A 14,327-nucleotide genomic window follows, 5' to 3' on the forward strand; every position below is an offset into this window, starting at 1 on the left:
AATCATTTTAGCTTGCTCAGAGATGTCTAGCTTTGTATTCTTTAAAACCAAAAACTATTTTCCTATTTTTTAGTGGGTAGGAGAGAATAAGAAATTAAGACTTACTCTGATTTTTTTTAAACCCTGGAAAGAATAAAGTCTTAATTTTAGTTATTAGAAACATAAAAATATCTTGATTTTTAATGCTCAGAATTTGTAGTGCTTCAGCTTAATTACTGATCAACCAAAACTGGAAATCCAAATTTCCATGTCCGTGTTTTAACTCTACCCTATGAATCTCAAGCTGAATGTGATTTCTGCAAAGGACTGCTGAATTCCCGACCTGACACTTCAGTAGACTACCTTCGCTGCAGTGTGACAGTGACTCGGTACTGAATCTTTATTATTTTTTTATTTTGCAAATCCTCTGTTGAGTGAGATATGATGGCAGCATCATAATTTTAGTATCAATTGCAGAAGTTCCAAATTTCCCCATGATTGAAAATCCTGCTCCATTGCAAGGCACTGCTTGCCTGTTGTAATCCATCAAAGAGAATGGAAGTTGGGATGGCAGGAGGAGACTTTTCATGTGTTTACAAACTTACATGGTGCTAGAAGGCCAAGCATTAGGCAAGGCAGAGATCTCGGGGTGTTTGGCACGATACAATGGAGAACAAACCCGCAAGACTGTTTGATGCGGTATTTGCTGCAGCTGAATACTTTAGAAAGATGCAGAAATCTTTTCATTCCTTTGGGGATACCAGTGCAGGGGAGCAATGTTTGTTCCAAGTTTCCAAACCTCACCAAGTGAGGGTATTAGGAGATTCTGTTTTTCTCATGAAGATGTTTTCTCTTACCTAACATTGGATGCTTAAAATTCAGGCTGTTCCTCATTTTGTGGCTTACAATTTTTTGAGGTGCTGCCAGATGAGTCATTTTTTCTATTCCTCTGCTATAAAATGGGAATTGCTTAGAAAAGATTTTTAAATTGCTCATTTGAATAAAGACCTTTGAAGTTGAAAATATCTGAACACCAAGGGATGTCCACTACTATATTTTAAAATATCATTATTTTTTTCTAATGCTTCGTATTTTAATGTCCAAATACCTTGTTTGTGGTTCTCTACAGATAACTAAAGAATTGAATAAACTCATAAATCCACTAAAAAGGCTACAGGTAAGCCAGGAGAAATTCCTCAAACACTCAAGGAAATAAGACAGAAAAGGCTAGAAATGAACTGCAACAATTTATTTCATGAAAGGTGGGGTGTCTTTGGGGTTTGTGAGGAATGAATCAATGAATGCAATTCCATCTTACAAGAAACAGTGACTATGTCTACAAGCCACATGAATGAGAGTCAGATTGTGCTTAGGAAAACTGTCTAGGCACCCGTTGGCAGTTTTTACCATTCTCTGTGAAGTGACAATTACCGTGTAAAGAATATTATTACCTTTGAAACTGAGCTCAGAAGTTATTTCTTTCCTTCCTCCTCCACATCCCTGATGTGAATTAGCTACTCTCTCCTTTGTGATCCCATAGCATTTTGTACAGGCCTCCATGATCAATTTATCAACTTGTTTTTGCATTTTTTAATGTGTTTGCCTGACAGATCTGAGGGTACAAGTTCCCCGTCTTGTTCCCTTCTGTACCTGTTGTATCTGCCTGGGACAATGTCTGATGACATAAAAGTTGCTCAATGTATGTTGGATCAAAAATTTATTACTTATTTCCATGAAAGTTTTTATCATTGTGAAAACATCACTTTTTGGTCAAAGGGTGATTTTATCCCCTATAAAGTGTCCCACTGAGATTTCTCAGAGTTCAGGATTAACGGATATTAATTATTAATATTAATAATACATATTGTCTTTGAACCCATCCTCCATTCTTATAACAAGAGTTAGGCAATGTACAAATTCCTTTTGCCACTTTGCCCTCCATGAAGCTCAGAGCTCAGTTTGATGCTCAGCTGTGGAAACTATTTAGCATTTAATGTTTGGCCTATTTTCTTTCTATTCTTTTTCTCGGATCTTCTGTTTAAATTCCATTTTTTGATACTCTTATTTGTATTTGTCTTTTTCCCTAACACACCCAGGGGCAAGTGCAGACTTTGCAAGACCTAAAATGTGTGCAATTCTGTGATCTCTCTTTAAGAAAAAGAACATAACATTAAAATATAAAATTATATATATATATATATATATAAATTAAGAAGGAGTTCAGTGAGGCATCCTGAAGTTTAAGCTTCATTAGCTTAAATTCACCTCTGGAACAACCTCAGAAATACTTGGGAAAGATAAAGAGATGACAGGTAAATTAGAAAGAACGGAAGGAAGGAAAGATACTAGATAAGTTAATTCAGAAAGAGTGATAAAAAAATGAAAGCTGAAAGGGATTTATGACATCATCTTATTCAGCCCTTTGATGATTTTATAGAAGAGGCATAAAGAGATTCAAGTGCCTTGTCCAAGTCCATCCCTTTATAGTCAACATCAGAGCATGTAATCTCTAGTCCCTGTGTGAGACATTGTTAAATCTGGGCTGAGGAAATGAAGCACAGGTGTGCATGAGTTTTTTTTTTTTTTTGAGACTTATTCTTTGAGTCTTGTTTTGTCACCCAGGCTGGAGAGCAGTGGCTCACTGCAACCTCTGCCTCCCGGGTTCAAGCGATTCTCCTGCCTCAGCCTCCCAAGTAGCTAGGATTACAGGCACATGCCAACATGTCCGGCTAATTTTTGTATTTAGTAGAGATGGGGTTTTGCTGTATTGGCCAGGCTGGTCTCTGATCACCTGACCTCAGGTGATCCACCTGTTTCAGCCTCCCAAAGTGCTGGTATTACCGGTGTGAGCCACCATGCTCGGCCCCGGTGCATGAGTTTTAACAGAAGTTTCTGCAGTTGGTATTCTTTTAATAATAATGCTTCTTCTAGAATAGAAATGTCACTTCAACTACAGAAATACATACATGTTGAGTAAGCCAAAGGGCCATTATGCTACCATATGCTGAAAAAATGAGAAAGCACTTGTCTTGCAGGTACTTGCATTTATTCTTTCCTCAATCAGCCCTTCTTTCTCCCACATTTATTTTAATGTTTGTTTTAAAGATACTCTGCTGCAATTAGGGGGATGAGAACCTAGTAGAATTACACAATATAATAATGTGATGTTTTCTTCTTTTAAAATAATTTTACTACTCCCCCAACCAAGTAAATAGCTTAAGGGTAGACTGTTATGCCTAAGGAAGTCAAAATGATGAAGATCTAAAAAATAAATACCCTACTCTTCAGAAGCCGATTAATACAGTGCTCAAAGCCATAACTCCTTTTGAGAATCAATGGAAGATGCAGCAGCTTTTCATCAGGAAGGAAGCAGAGGGATAAGGATTTGGCAAGCCTCAAATTGAGAGGAAAAATTACCACTGTTGTGATAGATGGTTTGAAAAACCCATCAAGTAGGTAACTAGATCTTCTTATAGCCAGACTGCGGCCGTCAGGAACTCTAACTCCAAAAATACTTCTTCAAGTTGAAGAAAAGGCAGATAATGAGTAAGAACACATTCTGCAGATTCATTTGTATTCCAGAGGAATTACTTCCAATGTTCTTCCAGTCCTGGCCACTAGTATAAACTGCTGTTGATAGGAGATGCAGTGAGTTGTCTCCCAGGAACTTGAAAGTGAGGGAAATAAGATCGCCTTCAAAGAAGTATGCTGTGAAATGATCATATAAATGATCCCAGCAGAAACGGCTACAGTCATCTTACAGCAGTAGCAGAACTTGGGGCCTGAGTGTGTGTGGCAGACTCAACAGAGGTGACATTAACCTGACTTACCATGTTAGCATATCTGAAGAGTGGAAGAACTAGCTAATGGGGAGCATCCTGACACATATGGTGACAGTACCATCCTAGCATGGTCTCAAGAGTGAGGGTGGTAACCTGCAAACTTTCAGACTTTCAGTGTCCTGTTGGCATGAAGAAGGTTGACCCTGTAGCAGGATGGATGGGTCAAAATGTTCCAGCCTGATGTTATTAACATTCAAGTCATTTAAATTTCCTGAGCCCATGCTCACCAAGCAACCTCCTGATTATTATCTGGCTTTGCACGTAGGCTTAATTACACGAACGAGAATACACTGGCCATAAGGACTTGAATATTCTGAATACCATGACAGTTATTTCATACTGTGGATGAACAGACAGGCAGCTGGCCACAATATATCCCCCCATATAGCTGCTGTCTCCAAGGGGAGAATCTGCTGCTTATGTGCTGGGTCTCAGGGAAAATATAATGACCAGAGCAGGTAATTGCATTGCTGCTTACTATGTGGCCGGCACTGTCTAAATGCCTTACATGTACTAATTCATTTAATTTTTATGACCATCCTATGACGTCAATAATCAGGCTGATTTTTACAGATGGAGTAAACTCAAACACATAGAAGCTAAATAACTTGCCCAAGATCATCTCAGTCTGTTGGGAAGGAAACGAGCCCAGAGTCCAGGTACCAGAATTCAGGTCCATAACCACCATTCTATACTGTCTTTACATTTATTTCAGGCCCTGATCTTCATTATTCAGCCCTCAAATTAAAAAAAAAAAAAAAAAAAAACTATGCAAATTAAAAATTTTTTCAAAATGCACCTGCGATATGACCTAATGTGATCTGAACTAACTTGGTGGCAAAACTGTACTGGAACTGATGTGAGGGTATTATTTATAGTCTTACCTCATCCCAGTTGCTGAGAATAATCATGTTTGCTGTAGAAATGTTAAAATGTTTGATTAAATAGTATTGCCCAATATTCTGCTATGGGTATTGTTGTAATGTATATGCACTGTATTACCTTTGTAAAAATCCTAAAGATGTTGAATTCCAAATCATATCTGGTCAGGTGAGGGACCACAGACCATAGACCAGTGGTTGTACCTGAATAACTTGGTATTCTGGTTTTCAGTACTGGGCCTACAGCTTGGTCATATGCATATGAGGAAGAATCTCTCTTACTGTGCGGACAAAATTAGGGTTCTGAGCCTGAAAGGCTAGTAGTCAAGCCACCCAGGCAGTGAATAACCCTCGGGGAGGCCTGTGAAAATCCACCATCCTATGTACTGTCTAGATGGTTTGATTGGCCATGAGCACCAGTGAGATTTTTTCCCATTAAAGTTCCTCCAAGGACTCAGATGGTCCCTCCTGTAGGAGACTGAAGGCTCTTGTGTTGGAGCTGGTGACCTGTGAAGGCCACATATTCCAGGATATACAAGATCAGTGGGAAGCCAGTGCACATTACAGGGCTATTAGGTTTACTTATGCACTCGCAAAAATAATTCCACAAACGGGCCGGGCATGGTGGCTCACACCTATAATCCCAGCACTTTGGGAGGCTGAGGTGGGTGGATCACCTGAGGCCAGGAGTTCAAGAGCAGCCTGACCAACATGGTGAAACCCTGTCTCTACTAAAAATACAAAAAATTAGTTGGGTGTGGTGGTAGGCAGCTGTAATCCCAGCTACTTGGAAGGCTGAGGCGGGAGAATTGCTTGAACCCGGGAGGTGGAGGTTGTGGTGAGCCAAGATCAAGCCATTGCACTCCAACCTGGGCAACAAGAGCAAAACTCCATCTCAAAAAAAAAAAAAAAAAAAAAAAAATCCACAAACGTTGATGAAGACCAAGAATAAAACATGGACCTATTATTAAATTTCTCAAATTTGAATTCCTATAATGAGACAGACCTAAGTTTAAATCTTGCTATGTCATACATTAGCTATGGGACTTTGGAACAACTTAACCTTTCTGTGTCTGCATTGCCTTATCTGTAAAATGAGGGTAATAATAGTACATATCCCATGGGGATGTTGTGGGGATTTAAACCAATAAAAAACATAAAGTACTTTATGAAGTATAAAAGCCTGTAGTAAACTTAATAAATGGTAGCTATCATTATTATAATAATTTTGGTTAAAGATAGTCGATCAGTTGTAAATCTACACACATTATCAATATTTGAGAGAGAGACAGAAGTAATTGGTTTTGCATAGGAGAGTCTAGGTAGGCTTCAATGAGGCATCAAGGAGCAGTCTTGAAAAATGAGCAGAACTTCAACACAAAGTGAAGAGAAAAATGCTTTAGGGGAAAGAAATGAATTTAGTATCTAGCATATTGACTTTGAGATCTTTACTGACAGCTGAAATTTTTTTCTGAATTTATTAGAAAGATTGAAGTTAGAATTGGTTGATTACTACTAAATCAATAATACTAAGATCTAAAATCACAATAATAGGCTAGAATGTCAAGAAAAAATTGTAGACTGAGAACAGGCAGGGATAGGGAATATGGAGATTTAAAAGCCCAATAGAAGGGGAGTCTTTGAAGGCAGAAAAATAAGCAGAGATGAAGGAAGAGGGCAGGTTTAGAGAAAACTGATTTGTCCAAACAGGCATTGAAATGGAGCCTAAATCCCACTGGAGAACAGAGAAAGTCACTCAAATTTAACTTGGTCAGCAGTAGAGTGCAATGTGCAGTCCTCAGGGTCAAGATCTACCTGGATTCAAATCCTCCCTTTAACCCTTTCTAGCTGTGTAAACCTTAAGCAAGATATTTTTCCTCTGAAATCACAATATTCCATGTGTTTAAAATTAAAATAGTAGTATTTGTCTTGTAAGACTATTTTGAGTTTAGAATGGACTAATGTATATAAAGCACTTAGGAAATTGTCTGGATAAAGACACATACATGTGTGCACCTGGGAAGATATAAATTGGTCAATGCAAACTTGATACCAGAAAAAATAATAGAACAATCATCAAATTACTCTTCATCACTCAGAGGACTCCTAGATATTGTGTAACAATTCAAGTTAGATTTATGAACAAATAATGTCAAAGTCAGACCAATTTGATTTTCATTCTTTGAAGAATATTATACCATGTGAGTAAGAGAAAAATAAAAGATTGAATACAGCTGAACTAGCTCAGTTTTCTGTCTATCTCCATGACATTTCTATGGCTAGGCTGCAAGGAACTGTTTAGCTCAGCATGTCCCCATAAGAGTGTTTTATAGAACGTTATTGAATGGTCCATGAAGCAAATAAGTTTGGGAAACATTGGGTAAAATAGGTTGCTTTATTGTAGAACTTTTCAAATGTTTCTATTATAGTAATGTAATATGAATAGTCAGTATAGTGTACAGCATTTTCCAGACTTATCTGGCCATGGAGTGCTTTTATGAGTCATAGAATATAGCCAGAGAAGGAGAGGTATAGGTATGATATTATCTTTGCTGAAGTTATGATTCCTACATAGTGATTATTAAGTTTTTAGCATCTATATATAGAAAAACACATGTTATTCCATATGGATCAGAGTTTAAAGAGTTATTTAATACTTTTATTCATGAGCTGGACAATGGGGAATCAAGAGAATCATAATTAAGCACGAAGTTGGACAGAACCGCTATTACTTGGAAGACAGAAATAAAATTCAAAGGACATCCAAAATAGAATTCTATCAAAAAGGAATGAAGATCAATAAGGAGAAGAAAAATGTCTTTTCTATAAAACATAAGCTTTGTAGAAAAAGAAAGAAAAGATTTTGATATACATGTGCATGGCATTAAAAGTCCAAGAAAACACACTGGTCTTGAATAAAAGCATGATGAATAAAAATATCACAAAAGTTATTCTGCCTCTGTTAAGTTTATTGTCATGAAAAGCATAGGGAAATGTGGTGTATCTTACAGACTGGGGTGACTATATTTTAGAGTATTGGCCTTCTGCACACTTCTGCTTAGCTCTGCATGTTTCATACAACAGTGGTCTTGAACTGCTCTAGAATATAGGACCTCCAAAGCCAAATGACTCTCAGCAAGGTCCCATCTAGGGTATCCCTGAGTGGTGGGCTGAGTGTCTTGGGGGAGAATCTTGTCATTCCCTGATTTAATGAAGACCTCCTAGTTGTTTTGTTAAAACTTGTGAAGGTGAGCAGAAACTGATCATCCTATTTGAAAAGTATCCTGGTTGCTTGAGATTCTGCTAAATCTAGAGATTATCCAGGATGAGTGGCATTTCTAGGTCCCTGAAGAGTTGATTTTGAGGGACCGGAAGTTGTAACTTTTGTGTTCTTATGTTAGGTAGTGATATATCCTAAGTATCCCTCACAGATAACTGACTTGTAATGTACCCACTAGAGTCATGTGAGTGTGTGTGTGTGTGTGTACCTGTATGTATATGTGTAAGAAAAAGCCAATATGAAGTGAGAATCACAAAACTGCTGAAGGTCTTGTGCTTGACTGGGAGTACCACACTAATGAATTAGAGGACTTCCAGAGCAGGACATGAAAACATTAGCACATAAGAATTGAAGTTGATAATGTTTAACCTGGGGAAGAAATAAAGCCAGGGTCAATATACTTCTTTTACTACTTAAAAAGAAAAAAAAAAAGGTTCGATAAGAAATAACTGTTATACCAGTTAAAACTGTCCAACAATGGACAAGACTGTCTTATGAAAAAAACTAAAAATAAATTATTTTTTGAATGCTTATTTTGTGACAGGTGTTAGGCTAAACACATTACATGTGTTAGCTTAGTCAACCGTCTAAAAATCCACATGAGGTAATAACTGTTATTATCCTCACATTTGAGATGGGAAACAGTGTTGGAGAGGTTCGCTTACTTTTTCAAGGTCACATAGCTAGTAAATGGAGAAACTGGGATTCCACCCTGGAGTCTGTGCACTAAACTACTAAATTGCTTACTTCCATCCTCAGATGCTTTAAAGCACAGTCTGAGGTGTCAGAGATTTAGTCAAAGGGGTTATTCCCATTGCAAGACTGGACCACTGCAGATCTGCAGAAAGTTTCTAAAATCCTTCATCTAATTCCTGCCATACTGATGACTGGAATATTGAATTTAACCCCTTTGGACACTGGGTCCATCCATCACCTGTCTATTTTAACATCAATGAGGAAAACATCCAAAAAGTCTAGAGAAAACCAGTAAAACTAAGGGATAGGTGGACAATTGGACGTACAAGGAAAACTGAAACAAGTTTCATTCCTTCGGTCAGAAAGTGACTTGGTGATCTTCAATATGCAAAGGATTTGGGGTATATAAGTCATTTCCATGATGATTACAACAAGAAATCAGTTTCAATGAGAAAGCTTGGATGAAACAAGAAAGCCTTTCCAGTGACAATGTCTTGAAATCAAAACTTGGAAGTACACTTATGGGTAGAAGAACAAGATCATGTTAGAAGCTGATGCCTTCAGCAGCAGCCTTCCCTTGCTGCCTCTCCAGTGGCCTTGGCAAGTTGACCTGCCCTGAGGATGAGCCAGAATCCCAGGAAGTGTTTGTGAACTTCACTCTCTTCCAGCCTTTCCCACTAAAGAAGGAGCAGACATTAAAAAGGAAATCTGAGTCATTTTCACTTTAGGAAAGATTTAAACTAAATTTGACAACTGTGGTCATAGGAGTTCTTAGGTAGCCAACCACAGGGTACTGCAACAAATAACTTTGCAACATTCCTTCCAAATTCATGAGTCTATGGCCCTCAACAATTGAGGAAAGGCCACAGAGTTTCCATTAATAAAATCACCTTTAAACATCAACGTTTCTGCTCAACAGAGTATTAATGTATTAATTTTAGGAGCAAGAAGTCAGTTTTTTTCTTTAACAATGAAAGCAACTGAATACCCTTACAAAGAAGGATTTTTTTAAAAACCTTTTGAAGGATTTCTTTCTGTTTCATAGAAATTTTATCATAATTTCATGCCCCCATACTTCATGGCTTGTTACTCGGTCCATTACTCTTACGTTTAACTTGATAAGGTCCTGGTTCCTGTGATATGAGTTCTTAGGTTTGGTTTCTCACAGCTGCTGCTTTGAAGTGCCTGATAACATTCTTACCCTTCTATGGAACCAGTGGCTTCTCAAGTTCTGATTCTCCTGTGCTCACTGTCCTGCTGCTTCTGTTAGTTCGCACTGAATGGGGACATTCTAATCTCCCCCTTTCTCTACTTTTTAAAGAGGGCAAACCTTGGGCTGTTGTAGGTAGTTAATTGGTCCATCCATGGAACTGGGCAAATTATTCAGCAAATAATCATATTTCTCTGTGAGCATGTCAGAACCTGTTGTCCTATGGGAATCAGGGATTTCAGTGGGGGCACACACGTGGTTTCTATAAACACAGATAATGCTTGCACTCTTTCACATGTGTACAGAAATATTTTTTTCTTAATGTGGTCCCCACAGGCCTACAGTCATCCTCTTTATACAAAGAGGGGCCTCTATACACAGGATCCAAAGCAGGTATGTTTCAATTGCTGGAGTTTGGAAACAGCCAAGCTTTTCACAAGACAAAGTTAGGGCCTCCCTAAAACTGTAGTGGGAAAAAAATCTTCTGGACAAAGCATCTCTCAGGATACTGAGTAGGGGAAATGGGGCTATAGACATTCAAATAACTTCTGTAAATTGTTTATGGCTAAAATTAAGTTAGGGTTGACTTTTCAAGGCCTTTGATATTTTAATAGGAAATTAATTTGGGGGAGGAAAAAATCACCCCTGTCTCATCCACTTAGAAAAAAAATTCCTTTTGTGATGCCAAGTATCATTTCCCAACACATTTGATGTGAATGTTAGATGACTGAATTTTAGAGATGATCAGAGTGCTAAAAGATGTCCACGGGAGGTAAGATAGGTACTAAAACTTTCACTGCACTTTAAAGAAGAATGAGACAACTCGTAAGAGGAATAAAATCACAATTGTAAGCAAAATGGAGAGGAACTATCACCTCATTGTGCACAGAATATGCTGTTATCAAGCAAAGTTACTCACAGGTATTTGCAGTGCCTTTGGGGATGGGGAGATAGGAGCCTGGACTCCAAGGTCGGCCCTGATAATTCTTCTTGCATTTCCCACAGTCTGGACCTGTAGTGTTGTGCTCACATTCACAGGTCAGTTTGCTGTTGTCATACACACACACAGTGGCATGGAGATTACACTTGCACCTGGGCAGAGGAGAGACAAAGAGTTCATTGTCAGATAAGTTGGTCCCGGTGACCACCGAGGCTTTCCTGATCTGTCTCCGCGGGTTGTGCCTCTCAAACCATGCAGTGCTTGAGTGATACACAGAGGCATTTAGTAAGAGATAGATTTGCAGGCCCAGCCCTCAGAATGGTCCCAAAAAGAGCCGTTTGCAGGGGGCAGGGTTGTCACAGTGCAGTCTGTTCTTAATACTGCACGTTGAGAAAGCCGAGTAGCAGTCAGGTCAGTGGGGGCCTAAGCTCCTGCAAGGTAACTGTGCTCCAAAATCAAGGGGGTTCCCAACAGGTTCCAAAATACTGTCATTTAGGAAAAGGTCTTTTTGTGATATTAACAAATCCATGACAATTTCATCTGGGCTTCGTTTGAGTTTAAAAAACAATGTTATCTTTTTTCTTTAAATAGTTAAGACAATTCTTATTTGTTTACAAAGGAAGATAACCATTAAAATAATTTGCTATTCAGACTTATTCTTAGAAACCCAAGAAATTATAATCAAGTGTTCTCATTCTGCACTCTAAAATGACATTTCCTCAGATCAGAAGAGATTTTCCACCAAGGCCGCTAACAGACCCGAAGGGAGGTGAGACAGTAATCCTCAGACATCCCACTCACAACAAATCGGGGAATCACAAAGCCCTCTCAGAAACAGTTCAAATGACTCTAATAAAAGATGCCTAGAATCCTAAAGGAGAAAAAAAAAGAACCCTTCATGTGGCAGTGTCTTGAAGTCATTAGCCAAGGCCTGGCCTTTGCTGCCTATGAATAAAGCCATGATATATGAGAGGCAACAATGGAATATGCAATTTCCACAAAAATACATCTCAATGCTCGAGGTATCTGACTATAAAATTGCAATGGCTAACCTGGTATTTGTTGAGGCAGTAGAATATAAATTGTATCACACTGAGCACGAACCATATCCTCTGGAAAGGTAAAACCTATGTTGACAGAATGGCCACAACCAGAGGTCAGAATAATGTATGTGAGAAGAGATGGTCCACACATAGGAGAGAACCTGGGCACCCAGGCTGGGGCAGGTAGAGAACCAAGATAGGCCAGAATCAGAACCAGAGAGAGAGAGAGAGACTGTGTGTGTGTGTGTGTGTGTGTGTGTGTGTGTGTGAGAGAGAGAGAGAGAGAGAGAGAGAGAGAGAGAGAGAGAGAGAGAGAGACAGAGAGAGAAATCTGGCCTCTTCCAGGAACTAGAACAAAAATATAGAAAATCAAGTTTCATAAAGACCAAAAAATATTATGGTATTTTTTTTTTTTCTCTCTTGGGCCAAATGCCATGAACTGGGAAAAAGAACAGAATTCCCTTTCTTAGTTAGGAAAATGAGACTCCTTAACAACCATGTTGGCTTATCTAATGTCTGTATAGCAATGGCCAAGTTTTTCTCTAGTGCATTCATAATCTGTTTGGAACACTGACCCATACTTATGACAAGGAAAAAAACGGAATGGTTAAGACTATTACTGAAAGCTATTGGGCTCTCTTTTAACTAAAAGGTGTAGTCCTAAAGCAACCACCATCTATGCAAACCTGTCTGGGAAGACCAAGCTACAGCTTCCTCGGGGGTCTATTACAATGTTTAATACTTCTTGCTACAATCTGTTCTCTGAGTACTTACGAATTATAATAAGCTTGTTCCACTTAGACACATAAATGTCACCTTTGAAAATGAACATTTGTATATTCTTTAAAAAGGTAAGATAAAAAATAATTCAGTTAAATAGGCAATGTTTAATTATGAACTAGGTCCTATAACAATCTCCTATATGCAGGGAATTACTTGTGCTAGGTTGCTTATTAAAGGATCTTTCTCCTTCCAACATTAACACCTTTATTTATGGGTGTGTTTATATATACGGAGGATGTTTAAAACCTGAGTGATAGAAGCACCGGCTTATACTGATTTAGCACCACATCTGGTGTTAAAAATTCCAAATGAGGAAATTGAACAATGTGATCCCAAAGAATATGCTGGTTTCATGCGTGAAGACCAAGAATGCAGGGAGTAATTGTAAATTGGATTATATATCTTGTAACTGTTAATACTTTCATACTTGTAGTCACTCTGAGTTATAGGCAATTTCCATTCTCAGGACATTATATTAGCTGAGAAGATACTCTTTGAATAATAAAAGGAGGTAAAAGGAGAATAGATGAATGTTTAGTCTTATTTTTTCTCAGATTTCTTCCAATTAATGGCTCATTCTCAACTGTCCAAAAGCTTATTTATCATTCAAGGCTCAACTCAATTCATAACCCTTATCTGAAATCCATCCTGACCACTATACATACCCTGAGCTCTACTCTTCTGATTTCCTTACATGTGTCCGTGTGCTTGGATTGGTTGTTACTAAAGGCTTTTCGTACTTACAAATTTTCTCACTCATTGCACAATTCTCTCCCACCTTAGGGTGGGGAAATATCTACTGTGTGTCTGGTCATCTTCTCCAGCTACCTCCTAAGCCCTCTCCCCTCCCTTCTTGAGTTTCCTATACTTGTCACCTCCATTCTCTTATCTCCCACTAACTCAGTCTTTCCATATGATCACAGCCTCCCTTGCCAAATCACCCACGAACTCCTTGTTGAAAATCCAATGGATACTTTTCCATGCCTTATTTGTTTCCTCAGGGGCTGGGACTCTGGACCATTCCCTTTCCCCTGACACTCTCCCCTCTGGATACCTAAGCTCATTTTCAGGAACCTCTTCTGCCTGTTGGCTACACACGCTGTTCTCTGTGTTCTGGCCCAGCACAGCCAGCACACTCTCTCTGTGCACTCTTATCTAGTCGTCCCTTCAATTTTTGTCTGCACTCCTTAACTTCCTTTACGTTACAAACCTTTTAAAGCAAATTCACATCATCTCCCTGACCCCAAATAAACATATTTAAAGGAATCTCAAAGTGTGAAAACATTTAAGGAGATTTGAAGATTATCTGTTACCCACAGGGGTCAGTAGAGCCCCCTCCCTCCGTTACACCACGTGAAGAATATCTAATCAAAATGCTGGTAAGTCTGGCCTCTGTATCTCCATCTCAGATCTCTCCCAGGCTTCAGACTTATTCATCAAAATGCCTCCTGGACAAATCTAACTCAATATGTCCCCAAACTAAACTCTTTGACTTCCCACCTCACCTGGTCTTCCTTCTGTGCTTTCTGTCTTAGTAAATTGTACCATCTTCCACCCAGTTAGTCAAGAATGATGCATCCCTCTCCTTTTCCTACCACATGTAATCTGGCATTACTGAGTCTCTCACCAAGCCCTGAGATTCCTCTTTGCTATGGTTTAGATATTTTGTCCCT

General features: G+C 38.7%; 1 protein-coding gene across 4 annotated transcripts in view; it reads right to left on the reverse strand.

Moving 5' to 3' along the window:
• NTNG1 (netrin G1) overlaps positions 1–14,327 on the reverse strand; it is a 358,486-nt gene that overhangs the window by 79,114 nt on the left and 265,045 nt on the right. For all 4 annotated transcript variants that reach the window (XM_033196679.1, XM_033196683.1, XM_033196680.1 and 1 more), the window contains exon 4: positions 10,808–10,980. In XM_033196679.1, coding sequence (XP_033052570.1) covers positions 10,808–10,980 — 173 coding nt within the window. The remainder of the gene's footprint in view (positions 1–10,807; positions 10,981–14,327) is intronic.

Source organism: Trachypithecus francoisi, unplaced genomic scaffold, assembly GCF_009764315.1.
Source record: "Trachypithecus francoisi isolate TF-2019V2 unplaced genomic scaffold, Tfra_2.0 Lachesis_group5, whole genome shotgun sequence".
In the NCBI taxonomy this organism is placed as follows: Eukaryota; Metazoa; Chordata; class Mammalia; order Primates; family Cercopithecidae; genus Trachypithecus; species Trachypithecus francoisi.